The sequence below is a fragment of the Drosophila rhopaloa genome, unplaced genomic scaffold (genome assembly GCF_018152115.1).
Source record: "Drosophila rhopaloa isolate 14029-0021.01 unplaced genomic scaffold, ASM1815211v1 contig_3, whole genome shotgun sequence".
Classification (NCBI taxonomy): domain Eukaryota; kingdom Metazoa; phylum Arthropoda; class Insecta; order Diptera; family Drosophilidae; genus Drosophila; species Drosophila rhopaloa.
In genome coordinates this window covers 19,405,506-19,427,686 of record NW_025335123.1, presented here as the reverse complement: position 1 = coordinate 19,427,686, position 22,181 = coordinate 19,405,506, and the positions used below count along the sequence as shown (strand labels likewise).

Sequence of the window (22,181 nt, the reverse complement as noted above, 5' to 3'; positions counted from 1 at the left end):
ATTATTATTAACATCCAGATTTTTTGATATTTGTAAAATAGTATGACAACTGTTTTTTTCACAAATTTTTACAAACCAAAATGACCTCAAGTCTTGTCAAAGTGGCCCAACCCGTAAGACATAATTGCAATCCCTTAAAACAGAAAGCTAATTTCGGTAACCCGACAGTTATATTATATATATGATCCTACTTATATGCTACTTGTAATACAAAAAAGACATTTGTGAAACTTTCATACAGATAGCTTTAAAAACAAAAGTTTAGATTGGACATGCTTATTTATAGTCGTAAATATCTGTGCTATATACTTCTGACTTAAATTATATATATATTATAGATTTATCACTGAGTGTGAATAATTTAAATTAATGAAGACATCCAGAAATATGTTAAAGAAAATGAAATTTCATAGAAAATTGTATAGAAAACATGGTACTTTAGTTTAATGATGATTTAATCTCAAGGGCGTGTAATGGAAAATTACAGTTTTTAATCATTAATAGGGGTTTTAAAATTTCCAAAAGAGTATCCTTCTTAAATCACTTTCAAGTCTCTCGTCTTTAATTTGTGGCTCTTCATTTTTATTTCAATGTCTTTTCTTCACTCGGGGCTTTTATAAAGTTGACTTTTGTGATTGTCTAGCAGGGGCTTAGGCGGGGTATTCCACGGGGGTGCAGGACTTGCGACTTTCTGCCGTCTGGGGCCCGAACCGACCACGCCCCTCGTCCTGCCGCCCCCACTCTCTCTCTCTCTCTCGCTCTCCATCTCTCTCTTACGCTCCCTCTCTATTCCATCTTTATATTTCTTTCGCCTGGCGTCTGCTAACACAGTGACCTAGTGCCGAATGCCGAATAATCCGAGTCGCGGTAATAAAGGAGCACGAAGGCTCTGGCCCAGTGACGTCACGGCTGGCATTCATTCACAGGATGTGAGGCACATCGCCTTGCATCCAAAACTGGTGGATGGGCTGCAAATGGAAGTTTTCATTGAGGAAAGCGAGCGCCGCGCATCGGTTATCCAGCACATAATATCCTCGACAAAGGACCCAACCCAACCCAATCCCAAAGAGAGTCCGACCCCGAACGCGACCCCAGACATAATCTGCAAAGGACACTGTGTGCGACATCAGCGATGGGATGCGATGCGATGCGATGTGATGCTGCCGCAGTTGCTGCCTCAGTTGCTGCCGCAGTTGCTGCCGCGGTCGACGTCAGGCGCTTCAAATTCGAGCCTGGTCAGGGGTTTACATTCGCGGTGCCAGCATCTAGGAAAATCAGTCGGAAACTCGTCTCCAAGCCAAACAGTCGTGAGCGGCTCCAGCCAGCAAAGCCAAAATATAAACCCAAAAACATATTAAACCAAAAGTCTGGCGCCAAAATCCTGTTCTTTTTTTTTGCAATTTTTTTCAAAGTGTCAAAAGTGAGCAGCAAGTTAAGAAGTATGTTCTTTGACGTCGCTGGGAATCCCCGAAATCTCTGTCCTACGTACGAGTTCCACTAAGCAAGTTTTGAGATCGTTTTAAATACAAAAACTTGACACGTTGAGCTCGTTTGTGGGACGGGCTACTTCAATTCAAAAGAATATTCGAAATAAACCAAGAAAATTAATGAGTTTTTGTAAGTATTCAAAAGCAGGTGGTCAACCAGAAATAGTATTTTTTATAGAAAAATATTACTTAAACATCTCAAACTTGTAAGTTTATATTTTTGTTTTCTTGGGTAAGATTAAAAAGTGTCAGCCTTAAAAACAACTCTCATGTGTACGCAGTATTTGTTTATAAAATTTTCCATTCTTGATAATTCATTAAACTAAATTCTATACAAAAACTCAAAAAAAAAACATAACTCAGAAGTGTATATTTTACAGAAATATTTACTAGTAACATCACTACATTGATTGATATAATATTTCAAAATCCATAAAGATTCTGTTTTAGTTATTTAAACTATAATACTTAGAATCTTTTACGATTTTGTTCTACTAATTTCAACTATCACCACCGAATAAGTAAATATTCTTGACAAACTTTTAATTTAACAAAATATGCACAGAAATTAAGATTGAAATCGAAATTCTAGAACAGTTCAAGCTTGCTTCGAAAGTACCTACTCATATCAAACATTTGCTTCAACAAAAAGTGTTTTTAGCGGCAAAATATGAACAGGAAATTGAAATTACGAGAAAGAAAAAAAGTTAAACACGAAACCAGTTTCCGTTGTCGTTTACTCGAAAATTGCACAACAATAAACTGACAACCTGCAGGGGGCAGTAAATTAATTTACAAAGCTAAAAGCCAGCACAAAGTTTTAAATAAAAACTGCAACTAATTTGAAACTTCTAGGCAGCTAATTGTATTATTGTTGATAATAAAAGTTCAACTTGCAGTGAATGCTGACAATATGCAAAGTTAGAAGCTCCGAACTCCTGCATTGTCCTGCTAAACACAATTTAAACTCGCCTGCCACATTTCTGTTCATCCTTCACGGCGGAGCGAGAAAAAAGCACAGCCTACTTTCAGGGGCAGCCCAAACATTGTTGACCCTGCGCCCGTTTGTTGTTATTCTCTTGGGGCCCGAAAATATCAAAAGGAGAAAAAAAAAAGGGGGCGGCAATGGGTGCTGGACGCCCCTTTCAATGGGGTTGCTGGGCGCAACAGCAACATGTGACGAGCCTGCAGAGGCCATTTACCCGCCGCCACTGACGTCATAGTCGCCACAGTCGCCATAATCGCCATAGTCGCCACCAAACTGATGCTGCGCCGTTCCACACAGACCCAGTAACCCAGTGCCGAACCCAAGACGAATCCCGCCGAAGAAGAAACGAGGCAACCGCGGAGATGAGTGCCGCGGGGAGAAAGTGGCTGGCTGGGAGAAAGTGAAAGGCAAAAGGCAAAAGGCTGGGCACACGGCGACAAATAACGAAAGCAAGTCGACATCTCAATAGTTTCATCTCATTTAAAACACAAAATTAATATGAAACTAGTAATGGTTTATTAAACAATAACTACATCAGTACCGAAAAGTGACACTAGTGTTTTGAAATCACATATAAATAAAAAAAAAACCCTTTATCCTTTTAAGATTCAAAATATTCTGTTGCATACAGATGAACATCTTTTTTTGTGCTTTCAAAAATCTAGTGTTTTTTATACATTATCAAAAATATTAAATATTTAATCGCCTCCTTACCTGTACAAATTATTACATCATATCATATATCTGTCTCAAGGTATGCAGTGATATATTTAATTACTCATATCTGAAGGAAATGTTCATTGCATGCTTTCTGACATATTTACTAGTGATTTCGACAATGTCATAAAAGTGTATACCATCAACATCTCATTTTCATTTCAAGCATTTTATTAAATCTGGTAAATATCCTACACATTATACATATATATGTATGTAAATATTTTATTGTATTTTTTTAATGCTCCAAAATATTCCACAGCAAACTATTTTGAAAAAGTTTCACATGCAACGTTTGTAGACCAGTTAATTAAGTAAGTAATTTTCTAAAATGAATTCAATGATTTTGATAATTCTTAAGCTTGCTATTTTTATTCAGTTTTATTATTGTTTTGTAATCTTATATTTAAACTAAAACACACTCAGTTGAAAAATGTTTGGTAAATTTCCTTCTGATTTATTTGATTTAAAAAATCCCTGAACTGTGAAATTTTCTCTCAGTGCCGGAACAGGAAAAGGGGCGTCTGCAACGTCACTGTGTAGGGGCGGAGTGTCCTAGATTTTCGGGGGCTTCTATTTTTAGACCCACTCCCCTCGGCCCACGACCCACGGCCCTGCTTTCCATTTGCATTTTCCCTTCGCAAGGATTTTTCCGCCATTTCTTTCCGCTCTCGATTATCTTGAAGCATGTGACGTAGCAGCGAAGGTCGCGGCTCTGTCCCCCTCTCTTTCCCACAGCCATTCCCCTCTCTTTCTGCAAAGGACACGTGTGACGCGCTCACAGAAATTTTTATAGAAGTGTATGCGGCCATTTAATTACGTTATTTCACGAGTATTGATTCAAATCAACTTTGACAGGCAGCCAAAACAAATGATGGCCTTCGGCTAAATGGCTATGCATGTAGAATAAGCTTGATTAGAAGCCCATTTTCTTTTAAATTTTATAAAACTGTACACAGAAATTCGCATTTCCACCCATTGGCTTATGGTTAATTAATAGCCCATTTAAGTAGATGTATATTTTTATCCCATTCTCTAATAACCATCCACTTCGAAGAATTACTTAAACTACCTTGAAAAGTTTAGCAATTCGTTTGACAACATTGACGGCAAAATCGGTTGGAAGTTTTGTAAATATTTGTATTCTGACCCATGGCTTATTTTAAATTTATTAGATGGCTAGAGAATGAACTAGTTTTCAGCACCTGTTCAATTTGATTAGGAATTCATACAAGTTACAGCAGTTACACTTTGTTGTCGTTCTATCGCTTTCATTTTGAGGTATAACTTAAGAGCCGTCCTGTTTTGTTATTTCTCTAGCCTTTCCCTTATTTTTATCTAAAGAAAAAAGCAAATTATTGTATTTTCGGATAATATTGCTCTGAGCTTACCTACTCTTTTATTTTTCTTTTCTTATTTTCCACTTTAAATAATATATATTTTCAAATATTTAAGCCTTGTTTCATAGTTAAGGACTAGCGTAAACGTAAACATTATATTTATTTCTATATTATTTATATCTATCTATTATTTTAAAAATGGTTTAAAATTGTATGTTTTAATATTTAACAACTAGACGATTTTGAAGTGATTTACCAATGAACGCTTATGTTTTTTATGTTAAATCAATTTCAATTATTAACCCATTCCAAAGCTTTACTTACAGCAATTGAACGTATATATTTTCCAAATTTTCGCTATCAATAAATGGACACCCTCAACATTTAGGTGGAATATTCCGGCTATATAAATCATAATTTTCGCGCAGCGGGTAGCGAAAACGTAAATGCAGTGACAGTTGTGAAAAGCTGTCGGAAATTATGGTTTCCCAAGACGGCAAACGGTGGCGAATCGACATCGACATCGACGACTGGATCGCCGGCCTCCTTGCCGCAGACAATCTGTCACTTGATACGCGCTAAGCCACCATTACCTTTACCGTTACATTTACCGTTACCGTTACCATTACCTTGTTGAGATTCCCCACTAAATACAGGCACACTTTTGTACGGGCGCTGACCAGCGAAGCATTCCGAGCCCGGGGCCCCCAGATGCCATAGAAGTGCCTCAGCCGCCGTCGCCGGGAAAAATGTTATTTAATTTTTGTAACGCCTTCGACTGGAAATGGGGGATGAAGCGAGGGGAGAAGGGAGGGGGGGATAGGTGGTGCCACCACCACTGATTGTGGCAGTTGCAGTTGCAGTTGCAGTTCCAATTGCAGTTGCATATCTCCGTTCGGATCATATTTCGCCAGCGGGACTTTGGCTTCTGGTCAAGCACCCCGGTTGTAAGTATGTACATATATGTGAAACCTGCCTCAATGTCTGTCGATTTTTTGGGATTCGAAACGCGCCAACACCCACCCACCTCGCACCTCCCACCCACCAGGGTGGCGCTGAAAAGTAGGCAGCCGTTTGCCGACTGGGACACACACTAATGCGCCCCTAATAATATTACACACACATGTAAGTCTTCGGCCAACACGTACGGGTAGCAGTACTTAGGCGAGCCCAAAGAAGAGGGATGTTCCGACCACCTGGCACTATAAAAGGTGCAAGACGGACCGAACAATGTCTCAGTTAAATAGCGTTAATTAAGCGACGACCAGCGGAAGAGCCAGCCCAAGGGATCCAACTAAAAACGAACATTCACATTTTTTTTAAGTGACTACAGGATACTAGATCTAAACGTTTTTTTTTTTTTACCGTGATTCAGTGACCAGGATATTTAATTGTTTACCACCAAAACTGAAACCGAAACCCATTTTCCAATTGAAAATCAATAACCAGAGAAGCAGCACGACCCATTAAATATATTATTCAAAAACGTGCCAAGACCCCGTTTTCAGCCTGGAATTTCGACCATATGTCGGGGGCATCATCATTTATTCAGCACTCGGTTCGGCAATGTCCGTTGAACTAGAGTCCCTCTAAAAACTATGCGAGAGTATAAACACCAGTGATTCAACGACTGCGTCGCGAACCGAAAGGTACTTATTGCAGCTGCTGGCCACTGCACAAGATTAGACTTAAGACTCTTGTGCGTGTGACAGCGGCTATTGTAAGAGGCCATAGAAGCAACAGACTAACCAACAGCAGCAGAAGCAGCAGCAGCCGCCATCATCCAATAATCGGGAGCCGGATCGTCGTTATCGGGGGTTCCACCTCAATTTCACCTCCCACGAGAAGCCCTAGAAGCCTAATGCAATTATTACCAACGTTTGTCACCTGCCAAGGAAAAAAACTCACAAATTCACAAATATTTAAACAAAAACGACACTGAAATCTCTTTCAACAAAGCTCATTTAAGACATACCATTTTAGAATCGGACTTCAAATAGAAAAGTTATGAGCTTAGAAGTGTATATTTTAGATCACTTTTCTGCAACTCCAATTTCCGAAAATTTGGAAAGGGGTTACTTCATTGAAATGTCAAAGAAATCGACCCAAAATTACAAAAAAAAAAGTGGGAACGCAGATTTTATGGGAACTTAACCACGAGCTATTTAAGATATACCATTCTAGAATCGGACTTCAGGTAGAAAAGTTATGGGCTTAGAAGTACAAGATTTAGGTCTCTTTTCTGCAGCTCCAATTTTCGAAAATTTGGAAAGGGGTTACTTCATTGAAATGTCAAAGAAATCGACCCAAAATTACAAAAAAATGTGGAAATGCAGACTTTTAGGGAATTTTACCACGAGCTATTTAAGACATACCATTCTAAAATCGGACTTCAGATAGAAAAGTCATGGGCTTAGAAGTACAAGATTTAGGTCTCTTTTCTGCAGCTCCAATTTCCGAAAATTTGAAAAGGGGTTACTTCATTGAAAAGTCAAAGAAATCGACCCAAAATTACAAAAAAATGTGGAAATGCAGACTTTTAGGGAATTTTACCACGAGCTGTTTAAGACATACCATTCTAGAATCGGACTTCAGATAGAAAAGTCATGGGCTTAGAAGTACAAGATTTAGGTCTCTTTTCTGCAGCTCCAATTTCCGAAAATTTGGAAAGGGGTTACTTCATTGAAATGTCAAAGAAATCGACCCAAAATTACAAAAAAATGTGGAAATGAAGACTTTTAGGGAATTTTACCACGAGCTATTTAAGACATACCATTCTAAAATCGGACCTCAGATAGAAAAGTTATGGGCTTAGAAGTACAAGATTTAGGTCTCTTTTCTGCAGCTCCAATTTTCGAAAATTTGGAAAGGGGTTACTTCATTGAAATGTCAAAGAAATCGACCCAAAATTACAAAAAAATGTGGAAATGCAGACTTTTAGGGAATTTTACCACGAGCTATTTAAGACATACCATTCTAAAATCGGACTTCAGATAGAAAAGTCATGGGCTTAGAAGTACAAGATTTAGGTCTCTTTTCTGCAGCTCCAATTTTCGAAAATTTGGAAAGGGGTTACTTCATTGAAAAGTCAAAGAAATCGACCCAAAATTACAAAAAAATGTGTAAATGCAGACTTTTAGGGAATTTTACCACGAGCTGTTTAAGACATACCATTCTAGAATCGTACTTCAGATGGAAAAGTTATGGGCTTAGAAGTACAAGATTTAGGTCTCTTTTCTGCAGCTCCAATTTCCGAAAATTTGGAAAGGGGTTTCTTCATGGAAATGTCAAAAAAAAATCGACAAAAAATTACAAATTGTTTGAGTGGGTGGTTGGGGAACGGACATTATTTAAAACAAATCGCGTCCAAGAGCCGAGATAAAAGCGGAAATGGTCTTCAATAATACAGCTAGAAAGATTTTTTGAGTTTTTATTTTCACTAATTTTTGCAACATTTCATCTTTAATTATACATACATAGTTTCTCATAATTTTTACAGCTTTTTTTATATATATTTTTATTCCACATTATGGTATTTTTTCATTTTCTTTCAATTCGAACAACTTTAAACTTTTTACATCAATTTAATTTCAATGAGTTTTCCATTTAGTTTTGTTTATAAATATATTTTTTTCTGTATTTATTGTTAAGAATAATAGAGAATGCTGAAAACGGAAACTTGGTAGAAGGATCCAACGCCTTCGTAGCGGGGGCGTGGCAAGTCGAGTTTTGGGTGTTTCACGTGTGTTATATTTTGTGTCTGTGGGCGGGCGAGGAAACCATGGAAAAAACTGTTCTCTTATATACAACGATTTGCCGCCAGCTGGAGGAGGACACTCCAAGGATCCAATTAAAGATCCCCTGTCCCTCCCCATTAACTATACATATCTCGTCTATATAGTTCCTTGTGTGTGTGTGTGTTTCGGGAATCGGTATGTTCTTCTTCGAATTGTGTTGGAGCAAAGTTCACATGGGTTATCGCGGTTGGGAGCACTGATCTTAGGGATCCACCCGGCTCCATTTAACATTTACAATATTCGAGGGACCATTACGAACTAAGAATGGGGGCGTAGCTCTGCTCCCGCCACGAAAACATAGCGTATCCGATCGAACCGGAATAGTTTCCGTTCCATATATGCTAAGCACAATTGTTTATTGAACAGAAAACAGAAAAATAAAAAGCAAATCAATTTAAAAAGGCTTAACGAACTGGAAGAAATTCGAAATTTAAATTCGAACTGGGACTGAGATTGGAACTAAAGAACAATAACGCTAACTTGAAGCCTGAACGGGATTTAAAAGGGGACATTGAAAGGTCGAAGGAAGTTGGGCAGGTGGAAAGGAAGCTGGGCAAGTGTTTCTGCTTACATGTGTAGTTTATTTCACATACGTTTAGGTTCTATTGTTGGTTTCTCATCCGTGGAGCTTTGAATTCACTAATTTTTTTGCTTTTTGTATCGTTTTTCTTTAGTTTTTGATAACATGAAGATCTCTTTGCAATCGGTTAACATCAAATAAGTTTGTAACTGTTGATTATTTACTATATATATATGCTGCTGCTGCTGATCCTTGTGACTGGTTGTGTGAGTGTGGTGTGTCCGAGTGTGTGTCTATCTGATCCTGTCCTGCATAGGCTCCTGATGCTGCTGCTCATTACGAAGAAAAATATATATAATTATATATTTATATATTACGATTTAATATAGAGTTCTCTCTGTTTTCACAATTATTCTGAAATGGTTTCTCTTTTCGCATTGCATCTTGTGTTTGGGGTTCATTCTGTAAGAGTTTTGCGTTTCTTTCGTTTTGCCTTTCTATGTAGCTTCTGCTTTATCCCTAACTTCTGTTCAACTTCTTCGGCTTCGGTTTCTGTGTGGGTGGGTGTTGGTTATGTGGATGAGGGATAGTGGTTGGTGCATTCTGGATGCTGGATGGGGAGGCGTTTAGCGGGCATTGAACTCCACTCCGACTGCCTGCCGCTCAGCTTAGCTTAGTTATCCAGCCATGACTCGCGTCATTCTGTGTATTCCCACCAGTCCGTATCGTAGCCCTCGTGCACGTGCTTCAGTAGAACAGAGCACCGCTTTTCACAATACCTAATCGAAAGAAGAATGTTTACACATTGATTCGTTTGCATGCCGTTTGCCCACTCACCTGTATTTATCCTGCACTTTCTGCTTAATATCAGCCAAATTCTCGGATGTAATATCACGTTCCAAATACTCGGACAACGTCTCGGTTGCCGACTCCAAGTCCTTTTGATTATCCTCGAATATCATGGATTGATTGTTCTTTTTCAAGTAATACGCAAATACGTATGTGTACATGAGAGTCTGACGGCACTGGCAAAGTATGTCGACAGCCTTTTTCAGAAATTGCACCTAAAATTGCAAAGAGTTTGCTTAATCTGTGAATTTTGTAATGTATTTATAAGACTCACCTCAATCCAGGACATGTTGTGCTGCTGCATCTCCTCCATTTTCTGCTTCACAGATGAGTACAATTTGTTCTCAAGCTTCATCGACTGCATGTGGTTCATGTAGCGATTATAGTAGTGGAGGTATCTGTCGATTAGGCCAAACAATTAAATAAAGTTCATATTTAAATTATGGACAAACTTATAGTAAAGCAAATTTTGAAGTCATTTAAAACATAAAATGAAGCATTGCTACTTAAAAAATCATTTATTTATCATTCATGATTAACTCTTTATCTTTACCGCCCTTTCGTTAAGTCTCTGGCTCCGTATTTATTTCCTATTTCGTAGATAACTCCACCTGTTTACTAGCGATCAAATTAAATTTCAAATTATAGCTGATTCATTCCTTTCTACGGCTTTACAATCGTTATCATTCATATTAGCAATTATCAGATAAAATAAACGCAATAATGAGTTAGCACTAAAGGGCATTCTTATCAGTCAGCTGCATGAAAAATAATTCACATTCGGAGAAATTTAAGACACGAGCTACATATGTAATCCACATTTTAAGTGAACTTTTCATTTCAAAGAGTTTGGACAGAAATGCATTTTTGCCTAAAGATTATAATTATGTAAAACAAATTTTTAAAAGGGACCATATTTTAAATCAAATGTAATTAAATCGTAAAACTCTAAAAGTGGACAAATTTTGATATCTATTTATTTTGATTTCCCTTGAAGAGTTTTCAAACCAACAACAGTATCAGAAGAGCATTGAATTAGTTGCTTTGCCTAAAGTCTATCAAACCCGTTCGAGGACTTCACACTGTGAAATTCACACAGTGGAATATAGAACAATTGATGAACCCACCTGGCCAGCGAGGAGCGCAGCTTTTCCTGTGCATCGCGGGCGGTCTTGGCCTCGTCCTCGTCGTAGCGATTGCAGTTGTACCAGGACGAGCCGTGCGGCTCCCAGGAACCGAGACAGACCCAGCAGAACTCGTGCTTGCAGTTCTGGTTCTTGCACACCATGTGGTTGCAGCCGCCGTCCTTCTCGATGGTCACGCTGCACTTGGGACACTCTTTGGTATTGGCCGCGATCCAGTTGGACGTCTCTGAGTCGTCGTCGCACTTCTTGATCCACTTCTTCAGCCAGCGACACTTGACCGGATCGTGCCAGTTCTCGCCGCAGGCGAAGCAGAAGACATGGCCGCACTTGCAGTGGACGCGACGTGACTCCGCATACGGCACCTTCACCGCATAGGTGCAGTCGACGGACGGACACCAGCGCAGCAGCTGGTTGCACTCCACAAAGCTATTGGTGATCAGCTGCTGGTACTTGACCCGCACCCGTGCGTCCAGCACCAGCTTGGTGACGGTCACGTCGTCCACCAGGATATCACAGCCGTGCGCCGCGCACGAAATTGACTGGCCCAGACCCTCCGTCAAGATCTTCGTTGTCAGATACTCGCGCCAACAGGTCATGCAGAATCGGTGTCCGCACTCCAGCCCGGTCATGGTCTAAATGGGAAAAACACATAAGATTTCCATAAATATTTGACTGTTATTTAGGATTGTTTTTAGCCATGATAAGATCTTAAAATTCGAATGCTTCATTCATTCAAGGAAATCAAATGCAAAACGCTTACTTTCATTTGATTTCCTTGAATGAATGAAGCATTCGAATTTTAAGATCTTAAAGTCTGACAAAAGTAAAAGTAGCTATGAATTGCAGTTTACAATTTATATATTTGAATTTAACCAGATAGTCGACCATTCAATTATCCAATCTAAAATCCTACATAGTTGCTCTTAACCCTGTACTGCTTAATTTCACTAGACATAAGCAGATTCTGGCAGGGGAAGTTAAATAAATAGAAACAATCAAAAATTATAAATCAAGCTAATAAAAATATTGATAAGGTCCAGCAATAAAATAATTGATATAATACAAATGAAGTCATTTAAAATATTTTAGATTTATGCAGATAAGCAACGCCCGAGCGTTAGTAGATAAGGCGTTATTGAACAGGCAGGGAAACATATTTCCCCAGAAATGTTAATGGTTAGCGGGTAGGAATATGGATTCTAAACCACAATTAGGTCATGCAAAATTCTCTTCTTCAGGGCAACTTACATCTGCCGGGAGCAGTACAAAGCATATTTCGCACTCTTCGCACTGACTTCGTGTGGTCTGAAATTGAGGGAAATGCATTAGATGGGGCATAAAATGGAGCTTTAACACTTAGTTCACCTTTTGTCTGACCGCTTCGGTGGCGTTATTGAAAGGATTTATGACGTGTGCGCATTTGAAGAACTCCTCGGGGTTGCTGTCGAAGTACTTTTCTAAGAGCCTCTCCTTGTCCCACTTGAAGTGATTCAGCAGTATCCGCGTAGTGGGTGTGGGGAGCTGTGGACATAAAAAGCGAGACAAAACAAATGTCAGTGGATGATGTCCAATATATGGGCCTGGCAAAAAAAGGGAGAAGAGGTGGCTGCATCCAAGTTGGCCTCGAAATCAATGCCAAATCATTAGCAATCAGCAGTTGAAGCTGCAATAGGGTGAGCCACCACCAAATTGTAATATTTTAAAAATTATTTTGACGCCTGCAGTTCCGTACGACAAATCAGAATATGCAACAGATTGTTATATGACAAAATCGACAATTGATAATTTATTTTGGACTGCAACAAAAAGTAAATATTTATTTTTCATTATTTTGTACCAAAAGCTACTTATCATCAATAAATGCTTAGGCATGATATTAAAAATCGATAAGTGTGAAAATTGTTTAAAAAACAAATAAGTATTCAAAAGTGTTTTATTTAGCTAACAATTAGCTACAAAATATAAAAGTGAGCAAAAAAAAAATTTAGCACTCAAGATACATTTGGTCCAAGATACATAAGTAAGTTTCGGTTTCTAATGAAACCAATTCTTTGCGTTCACAATGTTTTAACGCCAGAGAAATTACAAAATATTTTGCTGTTACATTAAAAAAAAAAGATGTAACTCTATCTAGTGAAGCAATTTTAAAGCCGTATCACTAACATTTATTAAAAGTCGAAATGTATTGACACACTTTTGTAGGTTTTTTTTTACCACAAGCACAAATTCCAAGGGATTCCCCCGAATTTAGGGGTTTTTAAGGAAATCCGTCGAATTCTAGCAAAGTGAAAAGAGGCGACCTGTAGTCAACTTTGGTCAAGTCAGCTGCAGATGCGGATGTGGATGGGGGATGCGGATCTGGCGACCTTGGGTGCGCCTGGGTGCTTGTGTTCCGATTTCACTGGCACTGGCAACCATCAGCGGACGACCTTCAGTTTATCCCAGATCCCAGGCAGAGCGGTGGGCGGAGACGGACAGGTGGGGGCGCGAGGTGCGCGAAAAAACATGCACAAATGCACTGTGTGCAGAATAGGAATCACTCTGCTAACTACACTTTCCTCAGATATTTAATAAAATTCACTTGGAGATAAATATTTTTGCTATTGAAGATAATTAATATTTTTAATGTTATGCAGCCGAAACAATGACATTTTTTATAGCTTTTGATAAACTTGTACAAATTTGTTATTTTGATATTAGAATGGATTAAAATTGGACATGTTTTCTACATTACTCATTTTTAAATTGTATTTTAAATGAACTCTTTGATATGGCAGCAAAGATAACGGGCGTTAACTGTACTCTAAAGAATAACAGAAGAAAAGATAAATAAATTGGACCCTAACTTCAAGGCCATGCACCGGATGCTAGTTTGTGGTTTTTCAGTGTTCACTACGGCAGGTCTCACTGTACTACTAAAGAATCTGTTGGCCCAACTCTTATTTACGTGAACTGATAGAGGTTTGTGGTAGGGAAGGTGGACTTTTTTTGTCAATTCGTTTTCATCACTAAGGGTGCTCACTGTACTCTTTTGTTTCTTCCGATTCAGTTCGCCTTACCTTCAACACCAGATTGAGATCGTCGATGATCTCCCGCTGGTGTTGCACAATCTCGTCGGTGGTGAGCACCTTGTACTGGAAGTCGTCTTGGTCCAGCTGGCGCTCCGCGGAACTTGGGAGGTCCACATCCATGCCGAAGTCGTCATCTCCGTCGTCGCCCGAGGAAACGTTGCCCGAATCAACATTATCGCAGAAATCGTTGTCATTGTCCGAGTCCATTTTACGGATTCTGTTTTGCGCTTCTGCTTCGGTTGCTGCTGCTCCTTCTCTCTTCCTGGTCCTCTGTCGCACTGCCTCCCCTCTCCACTTCCGTTCTGTTTGCAGCTCCCCTCTTTGTTCTCCGCTTTCGTGGCTTTGTTTTCCTCTGGCTTTCCTTTGGTTTTACTTCTGATATTGCCTTTTCCTTTGCTCCGTTTTCTACTTGCTTTTGTTTACGTTTTTGCGCAGCCCTTTTTTTTCGGTTGTTTTTGTTGTTGTTCCTATGGCGTGGACCGTTTTGTTTTACTTAGAATTTCGCACCAGTTGCACACTTAACACTAACTTTTAAAATTCACTGCTGATTTTAATGCTGTTTTTATTGGGGGGAAAGAAAAATACATATGTGAGATTTTCTAATGACAATAGGAGAGCCTTTTGACCCTGGCTCGCGCGGTAATACTGGCGGCGGTATTTTGGCAAAACGGCCACACTGCCCTGCCCACTTAACAGTGGCGAACTGCTGATTTAACAGCGAAAAGCCAAAATAACAGGGCACCTGAACTCTGTTAACTGAATGTGCATGTGTGCATGCATATTATGTACACAATGGGTTTTTTTCCCTTTTCTTTATTTCTTTTCTTTACAAGCAGATTATGTTGTTTTCAAGGCAATTACACACACTAGCGCATTGCTTATATGAGCTGGTCCACACACATACACTAGTTACGTGTGTATTGGCACACACACACACACACACTCGAAGAGCTTATGACTTTTTGTTGACTTTTTACGCACTTTTGCCACAGTGAAAACACAAGCTCATATCACTAATTGTTGCCGACTCGACGTCGAGTTCAGTTGCATGGCAGCCTGGCGGCGGTGGCGTTGACTTTGAATCTTAAAAATCGATTTAAATACACGAGCATTTTGAAACATTCATTTCGAGAAATGAAGTGTGACCGTTCATAAGACTGAAAAACATACCAAAAATAAGCTTAGCCTGGATTCACACCACTCCAACAACATTTGGCCTCAGACTACAACCGCGAACTTCGACGGTACTGGTCACCCTAATAGGCAAAATGGCGATCCACGAAAAAGCCTCTCAATTTCCGTTACTTTGGCGCCAACAAAATGGCGGTCATGTCATAAAAGCTACAAAAAATTTAAAACCACAAAATTTCTTTAAAAAATGTATTTATTTTAGCTGCAACGATGTGGTTGTACATGAAATCATTTAAAGTAAAGCCATCTCACTCCTTTTCGGCACGATCTGCCTTCTCTTTCTATTCGAGACAGGAATAAGAAAGAGATCACCTTCTTATAGCCGTCTCGCTTTAAGATAAATCGGTTTTTCTGGCAATTGCTTAGTTTCGTATAACATTTCAACTGTTATACGAAATTAACCAATTTTTTTTATTTTTTAGACTGGTTAAGGCGCGTAAAACGTTACCCATATATATATTTTGCTTCATTTGCAACATTTTACATGCCTTTTAAGACTTCATTTTTCATCACGGCTTGTAAAACGTTTCGTTTTGTGTTTCATTCATTGTGTTTTACAGCTTGACAAACGAGTCAACCATGAAAACACTTATTTTATGATTTTCAAATAATCGTATTTCTCTTACTGGGTGTAAGACAAATCAACGTAAACTTTTCGATTACAAGAACATAATTTTTTTCACCTCTTATTTTTGCACCGGAGCGACCGGTACTTTTATGTTTTTTGCTTCGGAAAACGGTTCGAACGATTTTAAATGCGTTTTAGTCTGTTAGACTCGAACTGATCTCTAAAGCTATAAGTTACACTGTTTTTACCCATTTGACGGCCATCTAAGCAACCTAAATGGAAAATAAAAGGAAATAATTAGGATGGCCAGAGCGCAACGTGTCCGCAAATCGTCTATAATAATTGTAACAAAACAAAACAAAAACTAATTTCCTGCCAATAAAACCGGGAAAGTCCTGGAAGAAACACACTCACTTGCTGCTAGGTTGAGACTGAAAGGAAAAGCGGGAAAGAAAAGAAAGCGAGTTATAAATAGGTCACCACCATTTTGTTTGTCATCCATTTGAGTGTGGTTATAGGTATACGTTGCACAGCTTGGGGGTACTTACCATGACAATGGAAACTGTACCACAATGAAATAACTATTTAAACGCCCCCAATTTTTGTCCATTTCTTTTAAATGTTTTACTTGGCGCAAGAAAATTTAAAAAAAACTATGAGCATAAGCCAATTGAATGCGTAATCAGTGTGTATGTATACCAGAAAATTATTAACTGAGTTACAAATGTGTGTTTGAGTGTGTTTGACATTAAAATTAAATTAAATTTTTGAGATCGAATCTAAAACAATATCACTAAGGTTCGTCTATCTAAACTTTTGAAATAAATATAAAGCCCTAGTTCGAAATTGTTTACAGATATCAGTAAGATTGCTTTCTTCCGAACCGAACCTCTTAAGAAACGCCTGCTAGTGTGCCCAGAGCGGGTATACTGCTACATCTAGCCATGCTAGCTTTCGATATGTTGATGTTTTGGGCACACTGAAGGTACCTAGACTATAAAATACTGGATATAGTGGGAATGGAATGGAGAGGAAAAGAAAAATAACGGGAATTCTGACACTTATTAATTTTCAAACCGTTCTTCGGTATTAATGTTGAAAATGTAAGCTCATTTGTTTTTTATGTATTGGCTTAAAAATTATTATTATTCGATGTTGGTACATATGTATCCAAATATAATGATTTTACTTTAAAATCATACTCTAATTCTTGTTTTTCATAAAAAATATAATAAATTGTAATGCTTAAATAATTAAGCTCCAATGCACAAAATTAACAATATGATTTTTTAAGAAAATCCTATGGATGATCTATTTTGTGAGTTCAAAACGAAATAAAAATAGACCAGCTAGCATATCATTCCCAATGTATGTTTATTTAGTTTTTGGAATCGATCAGTCGTTCATGTCGCCCACTCCCATGGTGTGGTCCAGTTCCTTTCCGCTGGCGGCCAGGACGTCGAGCAGCAGGTCGCCCTTGTCCTTGCGCTTGCTGGGCCGCACCTTCTTCTGCTGCTGCAGCGCGGCCACCTGGGCGGCGTGCATTTGGCGGCGGTGCTTATGCATGTTTCCAGAGTTCTTGAAGGTGCGCTCGCAGAAGGCGCACTCGTACAGATCCTGGCCGGTGTGCGTGGCCGTGTGCTCCTCCAGTCCGCGGCTGCTTTTGAACTCCTTGCCGCAGTGCGAGCACTTGTGGAACTCCTTTGGGTGATGGTAGCGTATGTGCGCCGCCAGCTTTGCCCGCGACCCCTTTTCCAGGCCGCACTGCTCGCACTTCCACTGCCGTAACGAGGCGGCATCCAGGTGCATATACATGTGCTTGCGCAGGCTATTCTCATCGGACAGCCACACCTGACACTCCTGGCACTGGACCTCCGGTAGCTGAGAGCCCTCGCGGTGCACGGTGCGTTTGTGAACCAGCAGGTTCTGCTTCGTCTTGAACTTGGCGCCGCACGAGTCACAGATGAAGGGCACGAAGGCGGGGTCATGGGTGCGTCGCATGTGCAGTCGCAGGTCAACGGCGGTACGGAAGCTGTGGGGGCATAAACAATGGTTTTAGTCAAGTAATGGAACTCAGCTCAGTCTAACTATTAATTCAACTAAATAGGTCCAGCGATCTCCAATTAGAGGATACACCAAGGACCAATGTGATCTAGGAAATATATTTGTACACCCTCCTTTAACTTACGATCTGTCGCAGTGCTTGCACTGCTCCTTTCTTTCCTGCTGGTGCACTCTTGAGTGGATGGTGAGCAGAAACTGTTTGGAGAACCGCTTGGAGCACTGATCGCAGGCGAAGCTCAGCTCGTCCTCGTTAGAGTGGAAGCGCAGCATGTGTACGTCGTAGCTAATCCGGCTGACCAGCTGCTTGGAACAGATCTTGCACCTGCAGTTCGTTCATTAGTAGGGGTTACATCAAAAGCTCATGCTGGCCAAGTACCTAAAGTAGTCCGGATCGTTGTGCATGCGGAGATGGTCCACGTAGAGGGCTCGCTTCTTGTAGCGCCGTTGACAGCAGACCACATACCCGGCGGATTGGTGCTGATTCCGGAAATGCCGCTTCATCTCGGCAAAGTTCTGGAACTGATCGTCGCCGCCGCACATGCAGCACTCTAAACGGCCGTGCAAAGCGATGTAGCTGTCCATCTCCCGGCTGTTGCTGCTCCGGGTCTCCGGATCACCCTCGGCATCCTCATCCTCGTCCGCCTCCTCTTGGTGGCGCTTCGTCTTGGCCTTGGCCTTAATGATTCGGGTCTTGGGAGTTGTGGCGGCGCGGGGTCGCATGCTGCGTCTGATGGGCGATGGCAAACGCATCTTCCGTCGGCTGGTTGGCCGGATACTACTGCTCCTGCTGCTGGCATCTCCGTCGATCTCGTTGCACTCCTCATTGTCTGCTGCCGCAGGACTCACGTCGATCTCTGGTTCGCACAGGATCTGCGCCTTTGTGTCCGCATCCTCGTCCTCCGAAAAGGGCTCCATCTTCAGATGCTGCAGGCCCAGCTGCTTCTTCATCACCATGGCGCAGAACTGTTCGAAGTCGGCCAACTGCTGCCAGCACTGGGTGCACAGGCACTTGGACACCGCATCGTTGGGCAGGAGCTGAAGATAGGGATGCAATTCAAGAATACAATTTAAATTGAATTATACTGCTTACCACCAACTGCAGGTGCTTCTCAATGAGTTCCGCCAGGTTGGAGGGCACCGGTTGGTCGGTGGTGTCCTCCTGGTCAAAGATAGGCACGCTGTGCTCCGCATCGTCCAGGCAGAGGCGGCATATCATTGCTTTTTGGCTGCAGGAACTTCAATTAATTTTATTAATTGCTTGGCTAATTCGGTTTACGAGACGTCGCCGCGAAGTTGCCAGATCGCGGGCAGAATCAACGTTAAGGGACCGAGATGTCAAAGCGGAGGGAATACAAAATCTAAATATGCAAGTGGTGTTGGGTCATTTGTTAAATAGAAGAAACTGTTATTTATTTGTGTTAAACTTTATAATTTTTATTCAGACATACAAATATATAGGTTAAATAGATAAAAGAAAAACTTTGTTCAACACAACGTTTGGGATCTGTTTCCGCACAGTAGCTAGAAAAATCCCCAATCTGACAGCACTGACAGCAACAACACAGGACAACGCGAGCCGGGCAAACAAAAAGGAATAGACGCTACGCTAAGAGGAAGAGCAGAGGCAGAGGACGACGAAGAGGAAGAGGCAGCAGAATCGACAAGGACCAGGAAGAAGAAGACGCCCCGAGAGAAGTAATTTGTAGCATTAGAACCCAATCCCTTTTGCCGGTCTCATCCAGAATGACCGTTTCCGCCGCAGTGGACCAATACACGGTGCTGACGGGGGACCGTTCCAAGATCAAGGACCTGCTGTGCAGTCGGCTGACGGAGTGCGGCTGGCGGGACGAGGTGCGCCTGATGTGCCGCACTATTCTGTTGGAGAAGGGTACCAACAACAGCTTCACCGTGGAGCAGCTCATCACGGAGGTGACGCCAAAAGCCCGCACCCTTGTTCCGGACGCCGTTAAGAAGGAGCTGCTCATGAAGATCCGCACCATTCTCACGGAGAACGAGGAGGAGGCTGACGAGGCGGAGGACGAGCCCTGAACTGACTACGATTACCCATGATTTCCATACAACTACAGTAATTACTCAATTTTATTTGTACGGTTTTATACATAAATCCCAGCCAGGGAATGGATACACAAAGTACACAGAGACAGACATACACAGATTCAGTCGGGCGTTGGGCATACGGAGCTGTTGCTGACAAAGTCAAAGCCCTCGGGATCGGGTATCTCAATCAGGGACTTGTTAATCCCTCCCAGCGGCGGCAGCATATGTCCGACTAAAGGCGCAGGAGCAGGAGCCACTGCAGCAGGAGTGGGAGCATGAGCAGCTGGAGCTGCTGCGGAGGTTATGCTGCTACTGGGCTGTGAGTACTTCCGCACCCAGTCGTTTGGATGCATCTTCTTCTTGTGGTTGTGCATGTTGGCGTGCGACTTAAAGGTGCGCGTGCAGAACTGGCATTGATACAGATCGATGCCCGTGTGTGTAGCCATGTGCTCCTAGAAGAGACAGTCAGGGATTAGTCCGATCTGGATGGGATGAATAGTTAAACTCACGGCTAAAGCCCGCGGCAGCTTGAACTCCTTATCGCAGAGACTGCACTTGTGCCGCTTGGCGGAGTGATGGTACCGCATGTGGCTGCTGAGTGCGGCACGGGATGACTTCTCTGCATTGCAGAGCAGGCATCGGTACTTAGTGTCGCCGTCGCGGTCATCGTGGCGTGCCAGATGCTTGCGCAGGCTCCGCTCGTCCCGCAGCCAGCGGCCGCACAGGGTACACTGCACCTCCGCCACGGGCCCGTCCGGATGCAGCGCCTTCTTGTGGATGAGGAAGTTGGCTTTGCTCCTAAAGTGTGTCCCGCAAATATCGCAAATAATTGGCGTAAAGTCCGCTGCATGCATCCGTTTGACATGGGCGCTCAACTCGAACTTGGTGCGGAATCTGCAATGTGAGAAAGGAAAGCATTAGGGGATTGGCTACCAGGCCAGCATCACTCACGTCTTGCCGCAGGTGTCGCACACCTCGGGCCTTTCGGTTCCCTTGTGCCCCTTGAGGTGCATGGTCAGGAGGAACTTCTTGGCGAAGCGCGCCTCGCAGATGGCGCACTGGTGAACCAGCTCCTGCTGCTGCGAGTGGAAGCGCAGCATGTGCATCACCTGACTGTTACGATTGAGGAAGTTCTTGCGGCAGCTCTGGCAGCTAAAATACTGCGGATCCTTGTGGCAGTGCAGATGGTCGACGTACAGTGTCCGCTTCTTGTATCGATTATTGCAGCACTTCACATAGCCGGTGCAGTCGTGCTCCACACGAAAGTGGCGCTTGAGATCGTTGAAATCCTCCAGCGGAGCGGTGCAAATGGCACAGTCCAGCTTAACATTGGCGGCTATATAGTCGTCCATCTCCTTGATGCTGCTGCGCTTGACGGGCGCCTCCGAGGGATCGTCGTTATCGTCGGCAGTGACCAGTTTCTTGGTCTTGGGCCGGCCGCGTTTACCACGGGGCTTTGGCTGCTCGTCAGCATCTGGAGCCGTTTCTGTCTCTGCATCCTCCTCCTCATCGTCGTCCTCCTCCTGATCCTCTTCTGCTCCAGTACTGCTGCGTTTTAGCTCTCTTAACCTGGCTCTAGACTCCCTCAAAGATAGCTCTGTGATCTTGACCTTGTTCTGCTGCTTGCGCTTCTCGTACTTCCTCTTGATGATCTGATGCGTCTGCTGCAGCGGCGTTTTCCGTGGCCTTCCTCTAGGGCGTGGTTTCACCGGATCCGGCTCTGGCTCGTCCTCCGGCTGCAATTCTGGCTCAAAGTCCGGCTCAAAGGTGTCGCCATAGTCGCTGTCCTTTTCATCGCCGGCGGACAAGGCATCGATGACCGGTTCGCACAGAATGTGATCCTTGATGTCGTCGCCCTCATAACTGAGCTTCGGCTCGATGGGCGACTCCGTGTTCCACACGACCAGGGCGGGCTCCGGTTCCGCCAGTTCAGGCAGCTCCGGCAGTTCCGTCTTGAGCTGCAGCGAGCGGTGCAGCGAACGCTGCTTGTCTGCCACCATGGAGCAGAAGTGCTCGATCTCGGCCAGCTGCCTCCAGCAACGGTTACACAGGCATGTGGACACCGCATCGTTTGCCGCCAACTGGGGAGAATTATAGGGTGAATTATCAAGAAAGGCTTTTTCCCGGATGCGACTGGAAATCCGGTCCCAAATACTCACCACCAGCTGCAGATGTCGCTCGATCAGCTCCGCCAGCTGGCGCAGGGCCGGTTGCGCCGTTGACGCATCCTGGCCGAAAATGGGCACCCCGTGCTCAGCATCCTCCAGGCAGAGTCGGCATATCATCTCATAAAAGAAAGGACACAAATCGCAAATCAAATCGCGTTAAATGCAGCTGTTTTTGAGTCGTTGCTGAGTTGTTGCAACGGGCGTTGCCGGATCGGTTC

At 42.4% G+C, this 22,181-nt stretch overlaps 4 protein-coding genes across 5 annotated transcripts; 1 reads left to right on the top strand and 3 right to left on the bottom strand.

The window, feature by feature from the left end:
• Nucleotides 1-8,634: 8,634 nt before the first annotated feature.
• On the bottom strand, nt 8,635-15,073 carry LOC108050028 (E3 ubiquitin-protein ligase ariadne-1). The gene is made up of 8 exons (XM_017131511.1): nt 14,896-15,073; nt 13,903-14,470; nt 12,209-12,364; nt 12,092-12,148; nt 10,826-11,475; nt 9,973-10,096; nt 9,687-9,913; nt 8,635-9,628 (listed from the first exon to the last, which is right to left on the bottom strand). The coding sequence occupies exons 2-8, from the start codon at nt 14,119-14,121 to the stop codon at nt 9,547-9,549; spliced, it is 1,515 nt and encodes a 504-aa protein (XP_016987000.1). The 5' UTR covers nt 14,122-14,470; nt 14,896-15,073; the 3' UTR covers nt 8,635-9,546.
• A 1,955-nt stretch (nt 15,074-17,028) lies between these two features.
• On the bottom strand, nt 17,029-19,181 carry LOC108050039 (transcription factor grauzone). Its single transcript, XM_017131525.1, has 4 exons — nt 18,828-19,181; nt 18,114-18,772; nt 17,862-18,059; nt 17,029-17,705 (listed from the first exon to the last, which is right to left on the bottom strand). The coding sequence occupies exons 1-4, from the start codon at nt 18,951-18,953 to the stop codon at nt 17,069-17,071; spliced, it is 1,620 nt and encodes a 539-aa protein (XP_016987014.1). The 5' UTR covers nt 18,954-19,181; the 3' UTR covers nt 17,029-17,068.
• A 108-nt stretch (nt 19,182-19,289) lies between these two features.
• On the top strand, nt 19,290-19,891 carry LOC108050040 (enhancer of yellow 2 transcription factor). Of its 2 annotated transcripts, XM_017131527.2 has the most exons (2): nt 19,290-19,432; nt 19,500-19,891. In XM_017131527.2, coding segments are annotated over exons 1-2 (288 nt in total). In that variant the 5' UTR covers nt 19,290-19,431; the 3' UTR covers nt 19,787-19,891. The 2 variants fall into 2 exon arrangements, with proteins under 2 accessions (XP_016987016.1, XP_016987015.1); XM_017131526.2 differs by lacking the exon at nt 19,290-19,432 and having other exon boundaries at nt 19,439-19,891.
• Nucleotides 19,820-22,166, bottom strand: LOC108050038 (transcription factor grauzone). Its single transcript, XM_017131524.1, has 4 exons — nt 21,955-22,166; nt 20,747-21,876; nt 20,305-20,689; nt 19,820-20,247 (listed from the first exon to the last, which is right to left on the bottom strand). Exons 1-4 carry the CDS (start codon nt 22,078-22,080, stop codon nt 19,915-19,917), a joined length of 1,974 nt encoding a protein of 657 aa, XP_016987013.1. The 5' UTR covers nt 22,081-22,166; the 3' UTR covers nt 19,820-19,914.
• Between the last annotated feature and the right edge of the window lie 15 nt (nt 22,167-22,181).